The sequence below is a fragment of the Dryobates pubescens genome, chromosome 2, assembly GCF_014839835.1.
Source record: "Dryobates pubescens isolate bDryPub1 chromosome 2, bDryPub1.pri, whole genome shotgun sequence".
Lineage (NCBI taxonomy): Eukaryota > Metazoa > Chordata > Aves > Piciformes > Picidae > Dryobates > Dryobates pubescens.
Window position 1 is genome coordinate 45676816 of NC_071613.1, and position 27514 is coordinate 45704329.

The 27514-nt window shown below is 47.3% G+C and overlaps 2 protein-coding genes across 3 annotated transcripts in view; one reads left to right on the forward strand and one right to left on the reverse strand.

Moving 5' to 3' along the window:
* The window catches only part of LOC104303745 (TGF-beta receptor type-2-like), a 34516-nt gene extending 13955 nt beyond the window's left edge, over positions 1-20561 (forward strand). For both annotated transcript variants that reach the window (XM_054176566.1, XM_054176573.1), the window contains exons 2-7: positions 4802-4952; positions 9506-9708; positions 13671-14479; positions 14596-14737; positions 15965-16092; positions 20258-20561. In XM_054176566.1, the coding sequence (XP_054032541.1) occupies positions 4802-4952; positions 9506-9708; positions 13671-14479; positions 14596-14737; positions 15965-16092; positions 20258-20470 (1646 nt within the window). In that variant the 3' untranslated portion in view covers positions 20471-20561. The remainder of the gene's footprint in view (positions 1-4801; positions 4953-9505; positions 9709-13670; positions 14480-14595; positions 14738-15964; positions 16093-20257) is intronic.
* A 5436-nt stretch (positions 20562-25997) lies between these two features.
* The window catches only part of OSBPL11 (oxysterol binding protein like 11), a 52642-nt gene continuing 51125 nt past the window's right edge, over positions 25998-27514 (reverse strand). The window contains exon 13 of the mRNA XM_054176701.1: positions 25998-26251. Within this exon, the coding sequence (XP_054032676.1) occupies positions 26174-26251 (78 nt within the window). The 3' untranslated portion in view covers positions 25998-26173. The remainder of the gene's footprint in view (positions 26252-27514) is intronic.

A 27514-nucleotide genomic window follows, 5' to 3' on the forward strand; every position in this document is an offset into this window, starting at 1 on the left:
CCATGCTGGACAGTGGTAATGGGGACTTCTGACCCTGCATAGTATCTCCTGGAAATCAAGAACACAGGGATTATCCTGACAGCCCATCTGTGGCACTGCTGGTTGCTTCATGGAGGCAGCTCACAAGTAACCTGCCAATGGAGAACATCAAGGTCTTGGTGTTCTCACGTGGGTCAGCATGAGAGAGCAGAGCCCATCAGCTCTGCTGTTGTTTTAATCTTAAAGCCAAGTACTGTATATAACAGGGAAGGAATTTGTTTGTTTTCATAATAATTTTATGAGAGGCTCTGTTATTGTGTAGTCATGTCATTAGCCATGGATGAACCCCCAAGGCAAAGCCTTATCCTGAACTCGGCAGTAGACAAAGGACTCACTGCTGAGCCCAGGCTCACCCAGGTGGGAAAGCAGGTCTCAGCGCAGGTCAGGTATCCATTAGGGCACCTTTCTGGGGGTTTCCAGGAGCAATGTGGTTGAAGGATTGAGATGCAGATGCTCCCCAATCCTGCATTAAGTGTGCTGCTGAATAAAGCAAGCTGAAGGGCATGGCAGCTAATCTCTCAGGCCTTTGTCTCTCCAAGTGCAAAGCCTGGGGATTACAGGCTGACTGACCTGCATGGAAGGATGATGCAGTGAGCTCCCAGAGCCACTGCTCTAAAGGCAAACTAGGAAGCCTGCTGCAATTGCTGAGTTAGCATCAGCCCCTTCCTATGGTAGTTAGGCATACATAAAAAAGAGGACATAGACCCCACTGCAGAGCATTTATGATCTGAAAAATACTCATTTTTTCTCTATCCTTGAAATATCAAAGCCATTTAAGGGCAATTTGCTACTAAAAGATGAAGCATAATCTGAAGGTCCTATAATGGAGGTGCTATGTGGCCTTGGTCCTCCTTCCACCTCAGGATGGAGAGATCTGGGGAGTTGCAAGTGCCTTAGCATCTCACACCAAGCACCTTTCCTTAAGTGCATCTGGTGTTTAGTTGTCACAAAACAGCATGTCAGAGAGAGTATTCCAAGACACAAACTGCTCATTCTGCCCCACAGGGGAAAAAAGCAATTGCCTGCACAGGTCATCACTTCAGCTGCAAAGTGTCTTCTCCTTCCCTGTGATGAATGCATCATGCCTCCAGCTCCATACACCCCAGGCTTGCTCCTTACTGGGCAACCCTCTCTGGGGACTGCAGCAAGCAGAAAGCTGCAGGCCAAAGTTAGGTGGTGCATGACCCACCTGCTCTCCTGGAGCTGCATTGGCAGAGATGAGCTAATGAAAGCCATTTTTATCCTGCTGGGTTCTTACAACTGTGGTCACCGTTGGCAGCTGATCATCTGGCAAATGAGCAAAAAGCTCATCTCTTGGGAGCTGACTGCTTCTGTGGCTGCAGTGAAGGGGTATGAAACGCTCTTGGAGAGATGTTTTGGATAACTTTTCTGTGGAGGAAGAGAACACGTTATTGACTACGGCAGTGGTGCTTCATTGGGCCTTGCAGGAGGCCAAGCAGAGAGTGCGGATGCCCTGTGGGCAGTGAGAGGCTGGAGGGCTGCCTCAAAACACATGAAAAAATATCCCAGTGTCCTTGAGTGGTGGTATCACTCCTGCTGCTCTTGCAGGAGGGACTCTGGAAATTCTGGCATAGTTTTTCCCCTTTATTCCTCTATTTGAAAATCATCTCATATTCTCTCAGTAACCTCTCTGAGGTCTTCAGTTACAGATACCAGAAGACTTGATCCCGCTCTCATGCACAAGAGAACAAGCCTGCCTATTGATAGGAAGCCAAGCTCACTGTGAGCCCACCTATTGGTGACTTCAAACCATCTTTCCAACTGTTGTTCCACAATAACTTTGACTAACTGCACTATTTATTGGCTCACATCACATCCTTATGGCTTCAATTTATTTTTGGAAAACTCAGCCCACATTTAATTAGTTTATAGTTTGTTCCAAGTTTTGCTTATCCAGCTTTTTTCTTTCTTTTTTTTTTTCTTTTTTCCTTTTTCTTCTTCTTTTTTTTTTTTTTTTTTGAAGTTTGTATTTTGATGTTTAGCATTTGCCTTGGCAACATCTGGAACCCCTTTATGGAAGTGTATTGTTACTTTTACTGCTCGTGCAGCTTTATTAAATCATCCGAGTATTAATATTGAAAGTGTTCATCTGGGTCTAATCAGGGCCAAGATGAGTGATGTGGCAGTTACACTGTACCTAACAAGCTAATGGTTCAAGGACACCAAGTCCTGAAAAACTCACAGTGGGCTTTGTGCTCTTCTTTATAGCTTCCTGGGAGAAGGAGAGGAGAAAAGAAGAGATACTCTTGCTCTGACCTTTCTTGTAGAGCAGATAACAGACTCGCAGCCTGAGCTAGTTTAGAACAATTTGTCTCCAAAGAATTCTGTCCAGTTACCACTATATTTCTGGATCCTGTTTCCATATTTAACTCTTTCATCTGGGCTGGCTTCTCTGCTCTGCAGTGCAAACAGCTGCCAAGTCAAGATCCCCACCACACGCACCACTGTTGAAACTGCTGGGGCTGACGTTTTTGCTCTGAGACCTCAAGCAAACCCTTGATATAAATAAGCAAACAATGTACCTGGTGGGTGTAAAGACATGAACAGCAGTCCTCATTGCTTTTCTGCATCAGCAGCGTCTACGGCCTGGAGTTGTCCGTTTGCTTCTCCTCCACAGGGCCCCCAAAGGTCCCTGGGATGGTGGTGCTGAGCCAGTGGTACTGCAGGAGCGTGATGTGAACACAGCACAAGCCAGGGCACAAGGGGGTCGAGCTGAAAGGATGAAAGGAGAAATATAGCAACCACACCACCAGAGCACAGCTCTGGAGGAGTAGGGTTTAGGGGCAGAAATTAATTTACCTTCAATTTTCCATTCCCACTTAATAATACCAATGGAGCTTATAGAGCACAAAGGCTGTGGCTGTAGATTGAGAGCCCTACACAAATGCTGGGTTTAATTTCTGCCAAAACCTCTCATTGTAGGGAGAAGTTTTACCTGAGCAGAGTGAGGCAGGAAGGCAAGGGTGGCTCACACTTGCTTCAGGTGCTTCAAATCCCAGCTGGAGTCACAATTTTGGTAGCTAACCCTTGGACAGATTTGGGGTTGGGTCTGCTGAGGTCACCCACAAAATCCCTGGGTGCCTCAGCAAGGCCAGAGCATCCCCATGGACAGGATGGGATGCCAATCCTCACCCACTATGCTCCCAGGCTCCCAGCTTCCCCACTGCCTTGCTTGGCATGATCCCTGCTGAGCTGCATTGTAAGCCTCACATGGGTTGTTTGCACCAAAATTTCCTCCTTCCAGCTTTCAGATGCAACAAATATTTCTTCTGCAGCCAGGTTTCCCTCCACTGTTAACCTTGGCCCTAAGTACAAGGCCAGAGGAGCTTGTAAATAGTTCCTTTCTGTGTGGAGCCTTCCAGCAGCTTTCACGGCTGTTGCGTGGAGGGGGGTCTCAGCCAGCCAGGGAAGGAGGATGCTGTCAGAGGAGGCTGCACACCCTGGACTGGGGAAGCAGAGAAATAAAACATCTCTTTTTACTGTTGGGACAATATATATGTTAAAAAGGAAAGGAACTGTAGGATCAGTCATTGGCCACGGGCAGATTGCTGATGCGAACACCAAGAACGCAGAAGGTCCTGCAGGTTACCCACAGACCCAGGGGTGGCTGTGGGTGTGCTCCTGTACCAGCAGGGTCTTTCTTGGAGGGGCTGAGGCTTCACAAGTCACAGCCTGGGATTTTGCAGTTTGTTTCCTGTTGGGACTAGTGGCTGGTGATGACAAATCCCTGTGGAGGTTCTTGCAGTGCACTGAGGCACCACTTCCCTCCCTCCTCACAGGGGGACCCTGGAGCACCCAGCACTGCTGCATAGCTTGGGGAAGCATGGATGGCCCAAACCCTTTTTTTGGGTGTTTTGTTTGGGGTTTTGGGGTTGGGTTTTTTGTTTGTTTGTTTTTTAAAAACCCCTTTAGAAGCCTTGAAACAGGAAGTTTAATTTTAGCTGGGATTTATCCCTTAACCGAGCATAGTTCATTCAGCCTTTGTATAAAACCAGAGCTAATTTTGTGCCTGTGAGATACACACAGAGCAGTGGATATTCCTGCTGCTGCAGCCAGACCCAGTGCTTGAAAGGCAGGAGACCACCTCATACTGGGCAGAGTGGGTAGTGGAGCCCTGGAGGAAGCACCCCCTATTGCCCCAGAGCTCAGGAAGTCTCAGTCCATCGTTTATTGCCAAAACCACAGATGCCCAGGGAGTGGGTGGCAAACACATTTCCTGACTTGGGCTCAGTGAATGAGCAGAGGGAGGATGAGGAGGCAGAAGGAGAGGGGGAGACTGGCCCAGCCTGCCTGTGTATCCCTCCCCAGCACCTCTCTGCCCCCAGGAAGGGGAAAAATAAAAGTCCTCAGGCATGTAGAGACCCTAGATGTCCTTTTTAAGACCCTCTGTATGAGGGGTTATGCAAATTTGAGCTTAGGCTGTAGATGAAGAAATAAACTTCCCTGTGATGTTAAACAGTACAGGAAACACAGAGGGAAAAGGCTATTCTTATCAGCTTCTTGTCTGATGGGACCTGCCTCTGCACCACTGGAATCCCTTCATCTCCTCTAGACTTTGGCACAGTCTAAAGCACATTTGACTGAGCAATGAAATGAAAGCTATAAAGAAAATGCATAGGAGAAACAGGGTCAATTCAGGTTCCTTCTCCACCAGTTGCTGAAATCACTGAAAATGGTTGCTTTTTCCCAGCCTGGGCTAGCACGGCCACACTCACCCTCCACCGCTTCTCTGCCCTTGCAGCCTGCAGCGCCAGCGCTCGCCGCAACCTAAAGACCAACCTGTGCAAGTGGTGCGACTCCACACCGCCAGCCTGTGAGGAGAAGGTGTGCTACAGCAACTGCAACCTCAACTCCTACTGTGAGGACCCCTACGAGATCTGTGTGGCCATATGGTAAGCAGCAGTTATCATAGAATCAATAAGGTTGGAAGAGACCTCAAAGATCATCAAGTCCAACCTGTCACCCAACACCTCATGACTACCAAACCATGGCACCAAGTGCCACGTCCAAGCCCCTCTTGAACACCTCCAGGGACAGTGACTCCAGCACCTCCCTGGGCAGCCCATTCCAATGGCTAACAACTCTCTCTGTGAAGAACTTTCTCCTCACCTCAAGCCTAAACTTCCACTGATGCAGTTTGAGACTTCCTCATCAAGGGAGGATGTGGGGGGGAAAGGGGGTTTGTGCAGCAGCAGCTCATGGAAATGAACATCTATGCATCCCTGTGCTGGAGTTATTGCCCATTAAAATAATACAGGACTTTCCCTTCCTCTCCCTCTGATTCCATCACAATAAAACTATATAATATATACTTAAGAATAAAACCTACAAACTGCAGTTTAAAAAACAAAATAATTAAAAAAGTATTTGGTCTGCCCTATAATTAGTACCAGTTTAGTGTCTAAATAAATGAAGCATTTAAGTGCCCAACACAAAATGTGGCAAGTTTGCTGTGGGACCTCTAAACTCCCATAAACGTCTGACATTAGAATAGAATAGAATAGAATAGAATAGAATAGAATAGAATAGAATAGAATAGAATAGAATAGACTAAACCAGGTTGGAAGAGACCTTCGAGATCATCGTGTCCAACCTATCATCCAACACTACCTAATCAACTAAACCATGGAACCAAGCATCCTGTCAAGCCTCGCCCTGAACATCCCCAGCGACGGCGACCCCACCACCTCCTCAGGCAGCCCATTCCAGTGGGCACTCACTCTCTCTGTGTAAAACTTCCTACTAACCTCCAGCCTAAACCTCCCTTGACGCAGCCTGAGACTGTGCCCTCTTGTTCTGGTACTGGTTGCCTGGGAGAAGAGACCAACCTCTGCCTGACTACAACCTCCCTTCAGGTAGTTGTAGAGAGCAATAAGGTCACACCTGAGTCTCCTCCTCTCCAGACTAAGCAACCCCAGCTCCCTCAGCCTCTCCTCGTAGGGCTTATGTTCCAAACCCCTCACCAACCTTGTTGCCCTTTTCTGGACACGCTCAGCAAGTCAACCTCCTTCCTAAACTGAGGGGCCCAGAACTGGACACAGTACTCAAGGTGTGGCCTAACCAGTGCAGTGTACAGGGGCAGAATGACCTCCCTGCTCCTGCTGGCCACACTGTTCCTGATGCAGGCCAGGATGCCATTGGCCCTCCTGGCTGCCTGGGCACACTGCAGGCTCATGTTCAGCCTACCATCAACCAGCACCCCCAGGTCCCTCTCAGCCTGACTGCTCTCCAGCCACTCTGACCCCAGCCTGTAGCTCTGCATGGGGTTGCTGTGGCCAATGTGCAGAACCCGGCACTTGGATGTGTTAAATCTCATGCCGTTGGACTCTGCCCATCTGTCCAGCCTGTCGAGGTCCCTCTGCAGAGCCTCTCTACCCTCCAGCAGATCAACTCCTGCCCCCAGCTTGGTGTCATCAGCAAATTTACTGATGATGGACTCAATGCCCTCATCCAGATCATCAAAAGATGTTAAAGAGCATGGGGCCCAGTACTGATCCCTGGGGCACACCACTGGTGACTGGCCGCCAGCTGGATGTGGCACCATTCACCACCACTCTCTGGGCTCGGCCCTCCAGCCAGTTCCTAACCCATCTCAGTGTGCTCCCATCCAAGCCATGGGCTGACAGCTTGGCCAGGAGTTTGCTGTGGGGGACGGTGTCAAAGGCCTTGCTGAGGTCCAGGTAGACTACATCCACAGCCTGCCACCAGGCAGGTCACCTGATCATAGAAGGAGATCAGGTTGGTCAGGCAGGACCTGCCCTTCCTAAACCCATGCTGGCTTTAGATGCTAAATCCAAGGGCAACCCCAGCAGCCCTAATCCCACCAAAAAACATAACATCCCTCCTGCATCAGGCTGGTGAAACAGCAGTTCACACACTGGTCTGCCCCCAGCCAGTGCATGGCCATCTGAGCTGCTAGCAAAGTGAGGTTTAACCCAAGTTCTTCCCATCCCCTGGGAAAAAGCCATTCCTGCCTCTGTGGGAGATGACTGTAAGGGAAACACCATCTTGCAGTTCAGGCCAAGCATATGCCGCATCATTCAGCCCGGAAGAGTGCCTCCTCCAGCTTTTTGGCCCCCATGAGCAAAACTAAAAACACATCCATTTTGGGTCTGCCCAGAGTGATTTTCCTCCTCTCTCCCTTTTAATTTGGCTGCCAAAGTGAAAGGCAGCCAAGCACTTATCTCTAGGCTTTATCTCAACCTGCTAATTAGCGTGAATGCTGTAACGCCCGCTTGCAGTAGGAGTTTCCCTCAATGTAATTGTTGCATTATGGACTTAAAAAAACCCACCCAAACCCAAAAAGAAACCCAAACAAAATCCACCCCCTACCCCAAATTCCCCTACACACACATAGAGAAAGCACCCTGCATTCTGGGTAGACAATCTAGCACCTCGCTGGGCTTTCCAATTGCCAACCTACGTGTACAGGAAAAAGCAAGACCCCTGAGACCCCTGCAGCATGAATCTCCACACCAGGAAGGCAATCCCATGGCACAGGGTGGGGCTGCACCTTTCATTGTGTACTGGATAGGGTCACAAATAACTAGCCTCCTGCCAGCATCTCCCACACCATCTTAAGATGCATCCTGAGACTAAGATCTCTGCAGGCAGGGCTTGTCTCCAAGCCAGCCTCCCTGCCTATTGCTCACTTGCAGAGTGAATAATCTGAACTTGTCCTGTGTGGGTATCACAGTCACAGCAGCAGCTTTAGCCTCACACCCATGAGCAACATACTCACATTCTCCAGCACATCCAGCCTGGGCAGCCCACAGAGCTGAGGGATCACACCCTGCTAGGACTCTTCAGCTGGAAGCTCCTCTGGCAAGTTACCTGGCAGCTCCAAGAAAATACAGAGGGGACTTAAACCAGGGGATTTTACCAGGGAGAGGATTAAATTTTGTGTTGTTCCCCCCACTTTTACATGTGACTTCCCAGCTGATCTCAAAGGAATCATGAAACCTCTCCATACCTTCATCCTCCCATTTTGCTCCAGTAGGTCAGGAAGCAAGCAGAGGCTGTCCCTGGAATAGTAAGTAATGGCTGTAATTTGTTTTGAACATCCCTGGGAGTAGTTGCAATGCTCACCAGCCATAGCCTGTGCGGGGCTGGTCATTCCCTGTCACTCATCCTCACCCCAGGGCTGCTCTGCAAATGCAACCAGTGCCAGCTTATCTTGCTTCCTCTAGAGTAGGCTCCAGAAACAAGGGTCAAATGATGATGCTTTGCTCTTAGGTCTTAATTAGATCTTAATTAGCCACTGGCTCTACAAGGCAGGCATTGATCATCTCTGTAGAAGGGCCGCAGCCTGGGTTGCATTTTTCTAGTGGAATTGACAAGGCAGGGGCTGTCTGACCCTCAGCTGCCTGGCATGTCTCATGTGCTATGCCAGCAGCCACCATTAGCTCTGCTGCAGCTGTCTGAACACAAGAGGCTTCCTTGCAACACCAACAGCTGCCTCCTAATCCCATCCCAAGTTCCAACTCCTTTCATCTATCATCATCTGCCCCACGAAGGGACATAACCCAGTTCATTCTTGGCCATTCCTGAATCCACCTGTGCACCTCATTTTTTAAGGACACCCACAATTTCCTTCTCAAACCTCTCTCCCACACAGTGAATGGAGATGAAACCATGCACCCAACAAGAATGATTCTTCCATGCACCAAAAGAAGGGAGCTCTCACACACCACAATGTGGCTGTGCTGGACCTTCCAGCCAAGCCCTTTCATGCTGAGGCAATGCTGCTTGAACCCATTGGCAGAGCAGAGTTTTTCCAGCAAAACGAGCACCCTGTGATTGAAGGGCCAGATGGCAACCAGAGTCAAACCCATCCTTTTGCTCTACATGTGACACTTTTCCATGGCTTTAACAGAAGCCAAATCTAGGTGCTGCTGAGCAAAAAATGTGAAATGTGAGAAGGACCTAACCTAGCTGCTGAGCATAGAACTGTATCATAGAATGGGTTGGGTTGGAAGGGACCTTAAATAGCTTCTAGTTGCAAGCCCTCTGCCATGGGCAGGATGACCTTCCATTAGATCAGGTTGCACAAAGCTCCATATAACCTGGTCTTGGAACACTTCCAAGGATGGGGCAGCTGGTGTTAATAAGAGAGGAATTTTGCCCCCAAACCCATTCAGGGCACTCAGCCCCAGGGTTGGCACTACCTGATTAAAGGTGAGATTTTATGAATGACCTACTGGAACCAATTGGAGTCTCTGGCTATTGGCACGTGCTAAATATCTCTTTTCTCACCATTTGGATGACACAAAGGGCTTCAAAAAAGCCTTCCCAAAGCACACTTAATCAGAATTATACTGCAATCAAGTCACTCCTTCCACAGCTTAAAACACGTGATCTTCAAACCAGGTTTAAGAGGACACGCGGGTGGCGCAAAGGCCGAGCCGCTAGGCTAACACTTTTCCCCTTCATTTGGCATGCTCAGGAGGCAGGACAACGAAAGCATCAGGATCAGCACTCTCTGCCACAACCCTCATCGCCCCATCGAAAACCTCATGGTCCCCAACTACAACACCTCGCGCTGCATCATGAGCCACCAGCCCAGCGAGGACGCCATCATCTACATCTGCGGCTGCGTGGACGAGCAGGAGTGCAACGACAAACTGATCTTTGAAAACCACACCAATGGTGAGTGCCTTGCTAAATGTGGTTTGTGGCAGGGAGAGCACCCAATGGTAACGACAAATAACTTCTGTTTCCGACAGAGCAGGAGATGCCATGCCAGAAGGAGCTCTTTCAGCTTCTTTGCCCTCCTTACAAAAAAGCTAGGTAAAGTGTGTACGCCATTACTGAGACCAGTGTTTTGTCTGCTGCTAAACCACCCCTCCCAGCAATGCCTGCAGCTGTGGAGCAGGAGATGCAATGCCACAAGGAGCTCTTTCAGCTTCTTTGCCCTCCCTACATAAAAGCTCGGCAAAATTTGTGCCCCATTACTGAGCCCAGTATTTTGTCCGTTGCTAAACCACCCCTCCCAGCAATGCCTCCAGCCCAGGTCTGGAAACATCAGGTGATGGAAAATCCACCATATCTCTCAGTATGTTGCACCCTTCAGCACAGGGCAAATCAACTGGGGAACCCAAAAGCTGCTGTCACCTAGCAAGAGTCTGAAAGCTTTAAAATAATCATGCTGGAGCAAATCCTGCCTCAGCACACTCACAGGATCTGCTGGCATCCACCACTGCTGCAACCCAGAACGGTGGTGCTGCTGGAGTATGGGGCTTGGAACATGGCAGTACCTTCCTGGTTGCTCTCCCAGGGATTTCTCCAGCAGCATTTCTCTTGAGCAGGGATGGCCAGAGCTGCCCCATTGTTGTACATATATGTGAGCATGGCTTGGCAAGCCCGTAGGTGCTTCTGTTGAAGGCTGGAGATCCAACAGGAGCTGTAAATCCACAGGAGGGAAAATTAAGAGGCAGCTAGTTTCTGTACCTTGGGAGGGTCATATACTTTGGAAACGTTTCCAGCTACATCCCAATCTTCTGGGGCTTTGTCCAAACCTCCCCAACTCCAAATGGACCAGGTTTATCCAAGTGACAGTCGGGAATCTGATCTGTAACAAAAGCAAAGTGAAACCCCTCCAACTTTCCATAATTACAGAGCGAGGAGATGCTGAAAATCAGCCTAAGCACAACCTGAAAGTCAGTGGTAGAGTTCCTGTGCTGCAACACAAGGAGGAAAGAAAAATCCACATAAAATGCAAATCTCAGAACAAACAGGCCACTTTCAACGAAGGCACGCCATGCTAAATTTGGCAGCTCTTTGCTGCTTCCCAAGCCAAACATAACAGGTACACACACTTCCAGGGAGAGATACTCAAACCCCAAAGCTGATGCTGGGATATGTAATTTCACACAAAAATGACAACTGCCTCATTGGAAATGCCACCCTCACCGAAGGCTTCCAGCAACACCCTCCTCCTGCCAGCTGCCATGTAACGTGCTGAAACTCAGAGTGAAAGCAGTGCTGGCCTTAAATAGTTATCTCCTCTTGGTTTGGTTTGTGGAGTCAGCTTGGCAAGCCCCAGACTCAGAGAAGCCATTGTTTACATCCTTTTCTTCTGCTTTAAGGGATCATTTGCATTTTAAATATTATCTTAGAGTCATCTTCAATGGTATAGACCACTGCTGAGCAAAGAAATGTCTAATACAGACCAGAACTTCTCTGGTGGCTGAAGCAGGCAGGCTTGGGGGTTGATTTTGGGGGGTTTATTGGGGGTTGGGATTTTGGTTTTTTTTCAGTTTCCACAAGGATGGTCAGAGGTCTGGAGCACCTCTCCTATGAAGACAGACTGAAAGAGTTGGGGCTATTCAGTCTGGAGAAGAGAAGGCTCCGAGGAGACCTTATTGTGGCCTTCCAGTAACTTAAAGGGGCCTACAAGAAAGCTGGGGAGGGACTTTTTAGGGTGTCAGGTAATGATAGGACTAGGGGGAATGGAACAAAAATAGAAATGGGTAGATTCAGATTGGATGTTGGGAAGAAGTTCTTCCCCATGAGGGTGGTGAGACACTGGAACAGGTTCCCCAGGGAGGTGGTAGAAAGCCCATCCCTGCAGGTTTTTAAGGCCAGGCTGGATGTGGCTCTGAGCAACCTGATCTAGTGTGAGGTGTCCCTGCCCATGGCAGGAGGGTTGGAACTAGATGATCCTTGAGGTCCCTTCCAACTCTAACAATTCTATGATTCTATGATTTCTGAAGCCCTGCTTTCAGGTCTGGGCTGTTTGGCCTGACACTAGCCTAAGAGCAGGGCTGTAGGGAATCCCAGAGCTCAGACACCACCCTAGCAAACATTCAGAGACATTGCTTCTTAAAGCCATGCGAGTAGGAGACCAGTTGAGATGCCTTGGGAAAATAGTGGGTAAGGTTGAGCTTGCAGAGTGCTCTCTACCCCTGCTGAATAAAAAAGGTGAGCCTGGCCCTGGAGGTCCATCTTCTCCCCACACAGCCACGCTTGACAAGGCGTGAGGTTACAGACCCACGGTTATCACTGGAACATCTACATTTGCTCTCCACAAACGGGGTCTAAGCGTGCTGGAACTCCTCCATATCAAAGGGTTTGCACCAGAAGGGGCATTCTCATGAAGGAATTTGCTGCAGTTAACTTTGCTCTTTCAGGACTCCCGCACGCAACTCCCTCACAAACATCTCCTCTTTCTTTGGGGTTTCAGAGATGGGCTCTGGAGCATCGGGTAAATCCATTAAAGCAGTAGGTGATATCCAGGCCTCATGCTTTCCAAAACAAACATATCCCTAAGCTAGTTATTGATTTATATCGGTTTAGGTTGATCTTGCGGTTTGAACCCGATGCCTATTTTAGAAAGGCTTTCACAGCCTCGCAGAAATTAGCTGCAACACATTTTTTTGAAATTTGCCAAGGAAAACAGCCAAACACTCTGTTTTTCCAGAGCCTGAATTATGATCTGCACACACTGAGGTCAAGCAGCCAGAGTTTTGCTTATGGAATGATTCTTATCCCTCTTCCCTTGGGTTATTGTACTTGGCAGAAAAACCTCTGAGTAAGATTTTACTTGAATATCTCTACTGAAGTCAGCATGTTTATTCCAGGAATTGTGAACATCAAAGGAGAAGACAATTATATGTTGTGTGAGGGTTAGGGCTTTTTGTGTGCATCTCTCCACCCCCTACCTCCTCCCCCAGGAAGGCTGACAGGGGTTTATAAGAAATAAAACACGAGTATAGAATCATAGAATCAATAAGGTTGGAAGAGACCTCAAAGATCATCAAGTCCAACCTGTCACCCAAGACCTCATGACTACTAAACCATGGCACCAAATACCACATCCAATCCCCTCTTGAACACCTCCAATGATGGTGACTCCACCACCTCCCTGGGCAGCTCATTCCAATGGCTAACAATTCTCTCTGTGAAGAACTTCTCCTCACCTCGAGCCTAAACTTCCCCTGGTGCAGCTTGAGACTGTGTCCTCTTGTTCTGGTGCTGGTTGCCTGAGAGAAGAGACCAACCCCCACCTGGCTACAAACTCCCTTCAGGTAGTTGTAGACAGCAACACCTGTTTGGTTGATAGGGGTTGGTGTTGTAAGGTGTAGAGTAAGGAGATGCCAACACTGTTAGACATGGCTAGAACAATGCTCTCCTTTACGCTAATTATTATGCAAAGCATTCCAGCACTCCCCTGGGCTGGTGGTCCTGCATGCTGCGCACCCCACCAGCATCCCTCCTAGCTCTTGCTGCACCACAGGGATCCAGCAAAGCTCCAGCCTCAACCCCCTTTAGATTTGCTCATCCCTCCCTGGCTCCCCTTGCCATGAGCCAGAGGGCAGACAAGCTTTCTTGGTGGCAGCATCAGGGTCTCAGGTGCTACAAGGCTCAGCCCAAGCAATGCCAGCCAGCCTCCCCAAGCCTCACCTGATAAACAGAGCTAAACTTCTAAGTAGAAACCCCCTTAACAACGGCCTGCATCTGTGCTCTTTACCGGGATGGGCTTGAGCGCATGGTGCAGTGCAGCCCTGCAAAGGGCTGTGCTTCATTAGAGGCTCCGCAAATTTTCCTCTTCCTCCACACCTGATGAAATGAGCTGTGGTAGACCCTGGCCTTTCCTTTCCCCCCTGCAGGCTACTCCATGCTGCAGAGCAAAGAGGTGATCCCGGTGGCCGCCATCAGCCTGCTGCCCCCGCTGCTGGTGGCGGTGATGATCACGGTGATATTTTACCTCTGCCGCACGCAGAAGCGGTGCAAGAGAGCCAAGGCGTGGGGTGGGAAGCCGGGACAGCCGCCGGCGCTGTCAGAGACAGGGCGCGCTGCTGAGCGGGAGGAGAAGATGTCCGTGCTGATGGATGAGAGCACGACCAGCGCCAGCCCCACCGGCAGTGGCAGCCGCCCTGCTGAGCTGCTCCCCATCGAGCTGGACGAGATGGTAGGCAAAGGGCAGTTCGCAGAGGTGTGGAGGGCCAAGCTGAGCCACAGCCGCTCGGGGCAGTACGAGACGGTGGCCGTTAAGATCTTCCCCTGCGAGGAGTACTCCTCCTGGAAGAACGAGAGCCAGATCTTCACAGACGCCAGCCTCAAGCACGACAGCGTCCTGCGGTTCCTCACTGCAGAGGACCGCGGCTCGGGGCCCCGTCGGGAGTACTGGCTCATCACCGCCTACCACAGCCGAGGCAACCTCAAGGACTACCTCTCCCGCCACGTCCTGAGCTGGATGGAGCTGCAGAAGATGGCAGGCTCGCTGGTGAGCGGCGTGGCCCACCTGCACAGCGACTACACCGCCTGCGGCAGGCCCAAGATCCCCATCGCCCACCGGGACATCAAGAGCACCAACGTGCTGGTGAAGAGCGAGCAGGAGTGCGTGCTCTGCGACTTCGGCATTGCCATACGCCTCGACCCTGCCCTCACCGTCGACGACTTTGCCAACAGCGGGCAGGCAAGTACCACCTGCCAGCCCTCTCTGGAGAGGGTGCTTTGCAAACTGTCTCTAGCTGCCTTGCTGTCAAAGTCCTCATCTAGAAATGCTAATGCCTCTCTCCTCTTCTTGGGCAGGTGGGCACTGCCAGGTATATGGCCCCAGAGGTCCTTGAGTCCAGAGTGAACCTGGAAGACCTGGAATCTTTCAAGCAGATGGATGTCTACTCCATGGCCCTTGTTTTGTGGGAAATGGCTTCCAGATGTGAAGTGGTAGGAGGTAGGAGCATCACGCGGGGGTTGCTATGTGCCTTTTTGCTCTCTTCCTCTCTGTATAGGACATGGCTCGCCTCATGTCTCTGGAGGTGGCATGGAACCTGATTTGAAGTGGTTTGAGTCTCTGCAGGGCTGCAAAGAGCTGATTCTCCCCCATGACTGCCTGCCCTATGAGCAGTGACTCAAGGAGGCTGGGCTGAGTGGCCAAAGAGCAGGACAGGGCCCCTGGGGGGTCATCTGGTCCAGCCCCGACTCAAAGCCAGCCAGCCGCCAAGTCACATCTGAGTCAGCATAGGCCATTCAAAGCAAACCAAGCAGGAAGAGCCAAAGCTGCCTCCCCATCCCCAGCCACAAGCACTTTTTTTTTTGTCAGGCAACACCAGCATTTATGTTGCAAAGGGGACTCGCAAACTCCAGCCCCCGACAGCCATATCCCCCCTCACTTCCCCGAGCCACATCCTGGCATTTGAAATCGTGTGCAGCAAAACATTTAATTAACTGCCCCACTGTTGGCCCCTGCCTGCCCTTCTTGCCTGCTCCACTCTTCTCTTTTTAGCTCTCTCCAGTTTCCTCCCTATCCCACCTACTTGCAATACAAGCCCACAGGGATGCAAAAAGCTCCAACCCTTGGCAAGAAAGCTTCCTCAACTGCTCTGCAATGCCCCACACTTCACAGTGAGAGACCCTTACCTGGCACAGATGTCCCATCCATCCGTTGTTCCCAAGCTGGCATCCCAGGACATCCCTCACCATTTGTATTTCACCTGCATTCGTATCCAGGCAGGAGCTGGCAGAAACCAGTAGGCCTCTCACCTCTGCAACAGGGAGTGTCTCCTTGGTCTCCCACAATACTAGGTTGCTCTTCTATAAGGGCCATTTCCTCACCCATGCCTGCAGCAGGAATGTGGTTGCTGGTACCACAGTCACCTCTCCCATGTTTCATCAGTGCAACAGATTTTACCTGTTCAAAATGTATCAACCAAAGATAGACCATGTCCTTTTAGTGCAGCTCTTGGGTTCAGGAAGGTGGTTCCCCAGTCCCAACTCTGAAAGCAGCCTCCACGTGAAACCCCAGCACTACATTTCTAGGTTCAAATTCTAAGTTGCTTCCAGATCCATTTATTTTTGCAGACTGATAAAGACAAGTGTATTCTCATCTGGTGGACTACAGCAAAGCTATTAACTGAATGCATTAAAAACATCCTGTAATGCTGCTGTTGCTCCCTTGCAGAGGTAAAGAATTATGAGCTGCCTTTTGGGTCAAAAGTCCAGGAGCAGCCCTGTGTGGACACCATGAGGGATATTGTACTGCATGGCAGAGGACGACCTGAGATCCCGAGCAGCTGGTTGGTGCATCAGGTAAGTCAGGAAGTATCTGGTTCAGGAAAGAGCAACCCACCTTATTACACCAGCCTGAAAATTAGTTAAGAGTTGTAATCAAAGCAAAAGTAGACAGAACTCCTGGGCCCTACTTCTAGCTCCATTTTGGCTGGCTAAAACCACACAAGAGCCCTACAAGCCCCATTTCCCTGATATCTAAAAGCCACCAACCAGGGGTACAGCAAAATTTATCCATCAGTAGTTGGTATTCATGATGCTTCCTGATCCTAAGTGGTGCCATTCAGTTATCTTAAGGATAACAGAACAATGGAGCACTTCATTGCAGGCTCTTCTGATGAAAGAGGAAACCATTTGAGTTCACCCCACTTGTCTCCTAGCCATCGTAACTAGAAAGCTCTGGCTCAGAAAACATGCAGTCCCTTGCACACAGCCACCTCACAGTATGGAGAGAGGGCAGGAAAGTGCATCCAGCCATCTGCCTGCTGGTTGTGGAGGTTTCAAACTCAAAATTACCTCTAGCATGAGAGGTCATGACTTGGCATAGACGACTTTCACTCCTACAAGGGAAAAGCAAACCAGGAAGCCTCTCCCTCAAGTGAAAGTGGGAGATACAGGTGAAGCTGAAAGCAGGGAATCTGCTAGGGTCAGGTCTTGCAAAGTGGAAGTCTTTCACCATCCTTCAGCTCAGAAGGCCTGCAAGCAAAGAGTTTCACCACAGAAAACATAACCAAGAGCACTAGAATATGAACACTTTGACAATGATGAGAGGTGCTCTGTTAAAACCACCCACAAATGCACCCAAACCAACCAGCTCCAGAAGCATGGCTACCTCCTGGCCCTGACAGGGTCCTCTTTCCCAAGTCCAGTACTTTCTTCCATACCTTGAGGACAAAAGGGATAATATTCAAGCTGACTGTGATTTTCAAACCTTGCCTGACTTTTGTACTTCCCAAATTTCACATGTCTTGTAGAAAAACACCATCTGCTGACCAACAATTTAGTTCAGCTGCAAGACAAGCCCAGCCTTGCAGCCTTCAGTGCATTGTTTTGTGTATCCACCCACAAAACCACTGCTACTGCTTCTGCTCGGCCTGGATGGCACACAAAGCTAGGCTTTTCCAAAGGAAAAGCATCACTTCATGATCTTAGGAGGCTGTGTGTTCCCTACAACATCTCCTCTCAAAACCATGTTTGTCCAGACTGACCAAAGCTGCAAACAGCATCAAATGAATGTGTGGTTTCGGCTGGACTACAAGTGAGTTTCATCAGTGAGTCCATTTGTGAAGTTCACTCAGCCTTTTTTCTTGATGAAGGCAAATACAGGAACTTCAATCTGCACTGCTGCACATTCGAAGCCTTTGAATATTCATAGTAGACATTCACCTCCCAGGGTCTCCGATAAACTTTGAAACCACAGGGAAAATACACAGAGCCTTGAGCTGTCAAAAATCACACTCTGATAGAGCCTGACCATAACTGCTGTTTTCTGAGCTGAAAAGAGGCTGATGGCAATCACCTCTGAGAAATAACGTTGCTGTAGTTGGGCTGGTCCAGCACGTAAACAGAGCAAGGCTTATAAGGCAGTAACTTTTATTACACCACCTGATGTCCATTGGGGAAGAGGAACAGAAAAGCCACGTTGTGCTCCTAAAAGCTTGCCTTCCAACTCATCTTAGCAGAGCTAATAAACAAGACCTTACAAGCCTGGCATCACACGATCTTCTGGGCGTTTTGCAACCAGTCTCTCCAGGATGAGGCATAGGGCAGCACCATCTGCTGGGAAGCAGCAGAAAGCCACCGTTTTGTGCCACTTCGGGGGTCGATGGCTTCCTGCAGGAGGAAGCAGCAGGCAATACCAAGACAGGGTGACAAATGCTCACCTGAATGGGAAGTACCCACCAATGTTTCCACCAACAAAACTAAGTTTGATGCAGAACTTCAAGTGCTTCTTGCACATTTCATCCATCAGGATTGCCCTCAGTCAAGTGAGGACCTACATTGTTGGCCATGGTTTAAGACTTCCAGCAAGCATCAGCATTATTTTCCCTGGCAGAGCTAACTCACCCAGCGTGCTGCCTGTCAGCAGCACCAGGGCAGCTGTTTGAAAGTGTTACAGGCTAAGGACTAAATGTCCCATCATAGAGCTGCACATAGAGTTAAAGAGTAGAATAGAGTAAGAATAAGAAGTAGAATAAGAAGTAGAATAGAAGTAGAATAGAAGTAGAATAGAAGTAGAATAGAAGTAGAATAGAAGTAGAATAGAAGTAGAATAGAAGTAGAATAGAAGTAGAATAGAAGTAGAATAGAAGTATAGAAGTAGAATAGACCAGGTTGGAAAAGACCTTCGAGATCATCAAGTCCAACCTATCACCCAATACCATCTTATCAACTAAACCATGGCCAACCCCCACCTGGCTACAACCTCCCTTCAGGTAGTTGTAAACAGCAATAAGGTCTCCTCTGAGCCTCCTGTTCTCTAGGCTAAGCAACCCCAGTTCCCTCAGCTGACGTATCCCCAAACTTTCCCAGATAACTTACGAACACCTTCAGCCCATGCCCCTACCTTGCTTCACACCCCAACACATTGCACACACACACACAAATGATTAGTTATTAAGTCCAGGTAAACTCCCAGATCTGGTTCACAAAGCAGTTGAACAGACTGTTGTCCTGGCACAACAGTAGGACTGGTGCTCCAGTGGGAGCTTAAGCCAACACCGCCACTAAAAATACACTTGAAAAAGTCAGCATGCGTTGGAAATCTGAGATAGCAAATATAAAACCCTTAACTAAGTCCACTTCGTAAGCATAACAAGATGTTCCAGCTGTACCAGTCAAAAGGGCATCACCACTACTTACAAGGTGAACTGCAAATAAATGTCATGGTTTCAGGGCAGAATGAGCACAGAAAATGCAATGACTAAACCATCTGACAGTGCCATGTTCTGTTTGGGAAAAGGCTTATTTGAAAAGCTTTGGCTAAGCTAGCTCGTTTTTGCATGTTAATCAATTATCCTCAAATCCCTTCAACTAAGCTAATAAATGAGTGATGTAAGAGGAACTGGAACACACCATCTGTCAGTTTTACTGCACAATCCTGTTCTCTCTAATCTATGTCCATTGTGGATAGTGGCAGGTTCAGAGCAAGGTGCAGAGGGACAGATGACACACCTCTGCAGGACTTGCATCTTCCTCTTGTGTTGGTCCACGTGAGACTTTTTGGTTCTCTTCACTGCAAATTAAGGAAGACACAAAACCCACTGAAAAAGCATGAAGCTTTATTTAGAATAATGATTTTTCCACAGTGTTGCAACCTTGGTTGACAATGATGCAAAAAGCAATACACATGACAGGAGTTATATAGGCAATGGAGGGTTCAACAAAGCTTCTGGTGCTAGCTGTCACTAGCTTGAGAGTGAGGAAAAATACCAGCTGAACACTGCCATGTTGTTTCTGAGCCCAAAACAATAAGACTCCTTCCAGAGCACTACACAAATTGATAAAAAAGTATAACTGGGAGATGTAACCACTGCAACTGAGAGGAGCTGAATGTGCTCTGGAGCACACTGAGAAGTACCCAACCCCACCTAAACCAAGACACTATTTTGTGGCGAGGAGAGTTCAGCTGCACACTTCTGTGAATATCTGGCATACTGCACCCTTTCAAAAAGATGCTAAAAGTAGCCAGGTATAAGAAGTTTAATTCCAAAGCTGATTTTGAGCCCTCCCTCTCCTCTCTCCTCCATCCAAGTTTACAGCCAGGGCACAGGCTTGAAACCCAGAGACCCAGGCTCAGCTGTCAGCCTGCAGGTCATCATGTGCACCTCTACTCTCCCTGTGATTTTGATCTGAACAGGTAAGGAGGCCCAATTTCCTTATGGCCCCTGTCAACAAAACACAACTTCCAGGCAGGATTTCCAGGGAGTGTGGAAAATGCCTGGGACCACACCCCAGGTGAGCAGAGGCTGCTGCTCTCACACAGGCAGTGTTGGCAATGATGCAAGCACTGGCACTTGCCACAACTTACCAGGGCTGTTTCCTCCTGTGTTTAAGTTTGGCGAACCCCACCATGCTTCTGCAGGTAGCTGTCAGAAGTATGTTAAATGACTGTGACTGCATTAGGTCAGCTTCTAGCCCAGTTCCTCCCGCCTTCAGATCTTAATTTCAGCTCTTCTGACTGCAGGGAATGCGTTTTCTGTGCGACACCATCACGGAGTGCTGGGACCACGACCCCGAGGCTCGCCTCACCGCCCACTGCGTGGCCGAGCGCTTCAACCTGATGGCACAGATGGACTGCGACGACATCCTCAACAACAACACCGACAACGAGGCCAGCAAAACAGCTTCTCCAGGCGGGGAGCACCAGGACAGTGACGGGAGCAGGAACACACAGTGACACAGCAGGCAAAAAGCCTCACTGGGAGGAGCAATAGGATAAGCAACAAGCATTTAACTCACGGGGAAAAACCCTTGCTGCGTCTTTCCAGGCGGAAACTGAGCTCTAGTGCGTAACTTATTTATGCAAGACCTGTTTCCTCCCCCAGACAGAGTGAACTGTGGATTCCATCTTTTGGTTAAAGTGCAACATTATGTATGAACTGATTTTGTACTTCCTTTAAATGTATAATGATGCAAAGCAATCCTTTTATTATTTTTTAAAATAATATTGTTTAATCTTTTATTAATAAGCATCCGAATTCCTGGTCTATCTTTTGAAGTCCTTCCACACTGCCATCATGAGTTTCTCTTGTAACTGCCTTCTCTGCAGACATGGAGACAATTTTCAATCCTCCTTTTTTAACAGCCTCCACACACCAAAAAAAAAAAATCATCCGTTTTAGCAGCAGAAAACACATGTTGAGATGTAGCACCCCCTTGGTGGAAGGCATGCTGGCCCTGCAGAAAATCACTCATTGACCACTGTCCTTAATACAGTGCAAAGACACCCGAGAAACCAGCTGGCCAAAGCCAGATTTGCTGCAGCTCCAACACCCATCTCTTCACTGGGGAATTCCTGTGTGTACTTGATAGTTCAGGTGGGAACATGAAGTCTCCTCAACAGGAAAAAGAAGTCACCAGTGCAGACACTGCTGTCTCACTCTAAGAGGTCTCCACACAGGATATCTTTCCCTGTATCAGTCCAGTTTCCAGCCACCTCTAGCCAAAAGATTCATGCCACAGTAATAACGTCAACACAAACGTGTTGGCAAATTTTTCTTGCAGCTCCTTCACATCCCTCTGCTGTGTTATTCAACCTGAAGAAACATGCCCACATAGAACCAGGACCTTTACTCCTGTAACAACTAGACCAAACTAAGCTGCCACGGAATGGCAGTAAAGGAGAGGTGAGTCATGTCTCACTCTGAACTCTAGCACTGTGCGAACTTTAATCCCTCCATCCTTGGGAGCAAAAGATAATAAACTCCTTACCTGCTACTAAGGAGCCCTGCAAGCCCATATCTGACACTCACCTTCATAGAGATAGATCTTAACAGAGGAGTTCTTTGCTTGGCAGCACACAGCTGCATGGATCAACCCCAACATGAGAGGAGAAGGGAGAAAACCACAGCCAGGGGCTTTCTACCACCAAGGCTCTCTAGGCTCCCTGACATGGTGAAGGGAAGCAGGGAGCTTTGGGGTTTCTACAACATACACAGCTATGACAGCACCAGTCCATACAAAAAGCTCCTCTCCTCTTGCTATTGTTTTCATTTCCTTGGACCATTTCTGCAGCTCCTAAGTGAAAAGCCTAGCACAAAATTGTTTCTGAACCCTTTGAGGAAGGATGGAAGGGGAATGAATTAAGTTCCATCAAATCTAAATAATGAAAAATTCACTTCAGCTACCATATTTAAGTCTCCACCCACAACTGTGACCATACACCTTTCATGCTCACCAGTCCCCCACCTGGCTGCTACCTCCTGTCATCTTATGATTTTCCAAGCTAACCCTTTTCTCTTGAAGCACATCCTCCCCAGCTCATCACAAACACCTGACTTCAGCCTCATTTCTTTAATACATTAACCACTGCTCTGCTGTGCAACTGCTTGAGACAAACACAGAGCATGGGACAGATTTCCTGACACAGAGGTAAGAAACAACAGGAACACACTGAACTGCCCCTCAGGCTGCCCAATCTTTCCTTGTAATATTCACAGCATGTGGTGGGTTGAAATTTCCCCCCCAACATTAACTTTGCCAGAGCAACTTAGGTGGAATAAAAATGAAAGCTGTATTTACAGGCAAAACTACACACAGCAGAATTTCCCCCATTTCTGTCTGTTTAAAAGACACTCTGATCTGTTCCTCCCACAGGTGACTGAGACAGAGGAGGATCATCTCATGTGAACTAGATGTTAAAGGCTGCATCGCTGATCCTGATGGCTGAAATCCAAATTCTCCTGGGGAGACAAGAGACTTAATCCTAGATTTGACAGTAATATGTAAATATGCTGAAAACCTTCCCAATCTAGTTGCCTCCCCACATGCCTAAAATTTTGAACATTCCAATTTAAACATTGCATTTTTTCCCCCATGAGAACCAAATTCAGAATGAAGCTTTCAGGATTAGACTCCTAAATGCCTGCATTAAATAGGAGTGGCTTGTCACTCTGTTTTCCATGAGCAGCAGGGTATGCAGCACCTCTAAAGAAAGCCCCTTTTTTAAGCTCCAATCTGTTTATAACTCAAGGAGCCTAAAACCACTTCCACTTCAGTGGAGTCCAATCAAGCCAAAAAGACAGAAGGGAACATAAGCCAAAACTCTCTATTTTGTTATGCTCCCCACTGAACCACTGTGGTTCTAGCAAACATCCACATAGGAAGCAGCATTGAGCCCTTCCCTTCACTCCAGAAGGTACAAGATGGAAACAACAGCAGTTCTGCAAGGGAATCAAATCTGGTTAGAGCTAAAAATACACCCCTAAGTCCTCAGAGTGCTCACTACACTCAGAAGAATCATATAAATGTCTTACAAAAATGGTTTTTTCCCCCCTAACTCTTTTCAAATATTTCCTTTGTTTCTAGAAGGAACTAGAAATTTGCATCATAACCACATCCACATCAGGAAGCCATCCCAGTTCTTGTGCTCATCTGAGCAAATGCAGGCTTCAGCCTTTTTACTTTTGTTTTTTTTTTAAGCTAGCAGCATCCCCATGTTAAAAAGAAATAATTTCATGTATTTTAAAAGACTTCCTCAGCGTTGGGTCTATTTTTACATAAGATAATTAGCAACAGCTTTCTTAGTGTGAAACCACAAGCATAGCAGATGAGGTGGGAGAGAACAAACTTGACTAGTAATATAAGGAACACAAATGGGTTTATGGTCAACATGGGAGCTTTTCATTCTCTTTTACAGCCATCATCACCTTGACGAACTCCCAAAGCAAAATTTTAAGCAGAGCTCAGTGACAGAGTCATGAGTCTGTGTTTTAATAAGCACAAGTTTGATCCCTGGAGTAGGCTCAGCTGACACAGGTTTAGTTTCTGCTCTGATGACTGCCATATTAAAAGCTGGGCCTTGTACCACAGCTCTTCCTGTTGGCTTAAAGCAAATCTGCCGTGCGAGCGAGATGAAGTAACTATGAACCTGTGGTGTCAACTTGTTTTCTGTCCCTCTAGCATCCCCAGTTTGGTGCACGTACCAATGAACCATAGAAGTTCAGACATTGCCACCTTGATTTCTACCCCAAATCCTGGAACTGGCTGAGGAGCACACCCCAAACGTGCCACAGACCCAGGCACAAGGAGGAACTAATCCCACTGTTTTATTTTTATTCTGGGTTAAACATGAAAATGCCCAATGGACATCCCAAGCAAGCACAACAGGATGGTTGTATAGACTATCACAAACATGACAGCAGGGCCTATAACATTCTTCTGCTGAAGAATAGTCACTGCTCAAGGACACAGTGCCAAAATATCACAGTATCACCAAGGTTGGAAGAGACCTCAAAGATCATCAAGTCCAGCCTGTCGCCACAGACCTTATGACTAAACCATGGCACCAAGTGCCACGTCCAATCCCCTCTTGAACCCCTCCAGGGTCGGTGACTCCACCACCTCCCTGGGCAGCCCATTCCAACGGTGAACGACTCTCTCAGTGAAGAACTTTCTCCTCACCTTGAACCTAAACCTCCCCTGGTGCAGCTTGAGAGTGTGTCCTCTCGTTCTGGTGGTGGTTGCCTGAGAGACCAACCCCTTCCTGGCTACAATCCCCCTTCAGGTAGTTGTAGACAGCAATGAGGTCTCCCCTGAGCCTCCTCTTCTCCAGGCTAAACAATCCCACTGCAAGAGCCAAGGAAAGCCCAGACAGTCAGAAGAGAGCAACAACTTGCTCTTCCTGGTCACTCTAGGAAAACACACAGAACAAATGAATCATTTTGTACTTTTATTATCCCCACCCCAACTTCTCACAAACGGACTACGACTCGCATTGAGATCTCAGTGCATTTCACAGCAAAGGAGGAAAAAAAAAAAAGTACAAGAGGATCAAAATAGTTGTGCATAAACCCAACTCCTTTTTTTTTTTTTGCACAATTGACAGTCTGCTTTGAAAGTTCACATGGTTATTTAAACCTTCTGATGCATTCTTACACTTGTATCTTCTTGAGACATCGAAACATCTTACCACATCACACACTCGTGAGTTCTCATGATGCCGGATCAGGTGCAGCCACTGCCGTGGCTGGGAAGTGGCAGATAATGTTATATACACTGATTGGAAGACTACATCAGAAGAAAAAACGGATTAAGGCACCACTGTAGGAAAAATTAAGGTAGCTTGTAGTTACAACAATAACGAAAGCCGTAATAAGTACTATTCTTAATTGCCAGCAATTCTTAAGACTTCCATAAAGTAGTAGAAAACAGAAAAGAAAACAAAAAAACCACAACCCAACAAACAAAGGATGTTTGTACCTGAATACAGTTTCCTGATATCTGATTGTATTTCAAATCAATTGCCAGTCCTCAGCATAATCAGTTTTGGGGTGTTGTTTTTTTAATGGTAAGATGAAAAACCAGGACCTGAAGCCCATGGATTCACAGGTCACATTTCACTGCTTTGTTCTGAAAAACACCACAGGAGAACAAAAAAAAAAGAAAACCAAAACCAACCACCCCAATCCAAAGGACAGTTTGTAACACTGATACTTCGCCTCTGAGATGATTAGATGGGCAGAGAAATTTAAATACAAAATTGTGTGGTTTTCTGCTCATTTTTTTGAACGCCTTAGTCCTCAGGAAGGGAAGGTGGAGGAGGGGAAAAAAAACCAACCCAACGCAAGGCCAAACCTCATTATATTAGAACAGGAGAAAAATCCAAGTCACTCCAAGAGATTTAATAAAATTAGGAGCTGAAAAGTGTTCAAATTACTTTTCCAATTTCAAGTCAATTATTTCAAGTATATTAAAAGGTTTCAGAGGAAAAATTGCTCCAAGGTTACAACTCTAATTGCTTTTATAAATCCATAAAAAAGAAGGGTAGTCTCTACACAGATCCCACACTCCTCCGGTGCATGCACGCGCTCTCTGAAGGGAGGAAAAAAAAACCACGACGTCGCCACGATCCAGTTGTTTCTTAACACTGATTTCAGGCACAGCTTCCAAACACCCCTCCAGTTTTCGCCAGAAAGGTTAATCACTGGGAATAAAAGCAGCAATTTTCTGTTGCTGTTGTCTACATGGTTACTCAGCAGGTTTCAGTCACTTAAAGAGCCTGACGCAGATTCTGGGGGGAAAAAAAATGTTCCCGTGACACTCCAAAATCCCACTGCTCCTTCTTCTCTTAGGCAGCTTTTGCAGTCAGATCTACTTAGAAGAATCTTACACCGTTCAGATAAAACCTTTTGCATCATACAAAAAGCAAGTTGGTTGAATGTACCTGGCAGGTTTGTCTCTACGACTTTGATTTTTTCTTTTTTGTTAGTATCTTTTTTTTCCTTTTAATAGCTTTAAAGTGCCCTAGTATACTTATTTCTTTATGCTCATTTAAACTTCCACAAGGACATAAAAAGGGGACACTCAGTGTGATTACTGTGTTTCGAGAGACAGAGGAAGAGGAGAGGGAAATCAGAAAACTCATCTGAAAGCAGCTTTTCTAGTTAGTGTCCGTTTGCTGAGTTTGTGCAGCAGAGACTGTTTTCCAGAGGGGTTTATGATAAACCCAGCCATCTCCCTGCAATTTAGAAAGAGAAAAATATGGTTTTAATAAAGACAATGCCCTGAGAGAATTCTCTTCATGAAAATATTAGACTGATAGCTGTGAAAACCAGTTTATACCTTTAATTCCTACAGGTTAAGAGACACGGCAGGCTTCTGAGACTAGCTCAGAACAACGCACAGGCTCCTGTTGAGCTGCAGCGCTCTCTGGTAATTGACCGCTCTTGTGATTAACCCAGAGGAAAAGTCACTCTGCTCAACTCCATCATCCAAATTACTTTAAAAAAACAAACAAGAAGCCAGCAGAGAGGCAGCTATCCAGGATTACCAGCTCTAACACAGCCCAACTGCTTACCTGGAACTGAAGTAGCTCAGGATTACGTTGAAACATTTTCTGAGCAGATCTGCTTCTCGGATTAATGACAGAATTTCACCTCTTCTAAATGTAGATACTAACAATGCCAATATCTGAACCTGAGCTAATCATGCTAACATAGCTTTAGAGACAAAAATTCCACAACTTCACTGGAGCTAACAGTCCCTAACTTCAAAAAAACCAAAACCTAGTAGAAACACAAGAACAAAAACCCCTCAGTCTGCTGTAAACCAAACCTTTGCTAGGTCATAGATACAGGAAGTCTAACAGATAAAGTTTCTATTATGAGAAGCAGCTAAACTTCTATGGCATAAATTTTAGTTCAGTCCTCTTCTTTTGCAAAGGGCTTGGCAAAGCTCTCTACACAAGCACAGTTTCACCATCTGATCTCAAGGAAAGCCTGCTTCAAAGTTACCATACTGACAGCCTGTAGCTCACCTTGCTAAAAAGTCTTAATATATTACTGTTATTATTATTTACTACCACCATTATTGAAGCATAGATTAAACCATTAAGCAAATAAGCTCCATCCAAAACATATGTACAAGAACAAAAGACGATGAGAACGAACTCATGTTGCTTCTTGCTAGCAGTACTATCTTGGGTTCATATGCAATCAGTACTTCTGGTTGTTGTTTTGTGGGGGTTTTTTGAGTATCTACCATCATAGTCTACTTACACACATACAAGTAAAGCTGCTTTCCACATGCCACAAGGAAGTGCCTGGTAAACGAAACCAGACCACAAAACAGACAAACGTTTTGTTGCAAGGGAGCTGCAAAATCAAAGTGTTTGAGAAGTGAAGGGTAAAGTCACGTGGATTACATGTTTGAGTGTGTCTATGTCACATCACTCCCATGGATCTAAAGTCTAAGACAAAATACTCTATTCTGACAGGACCTA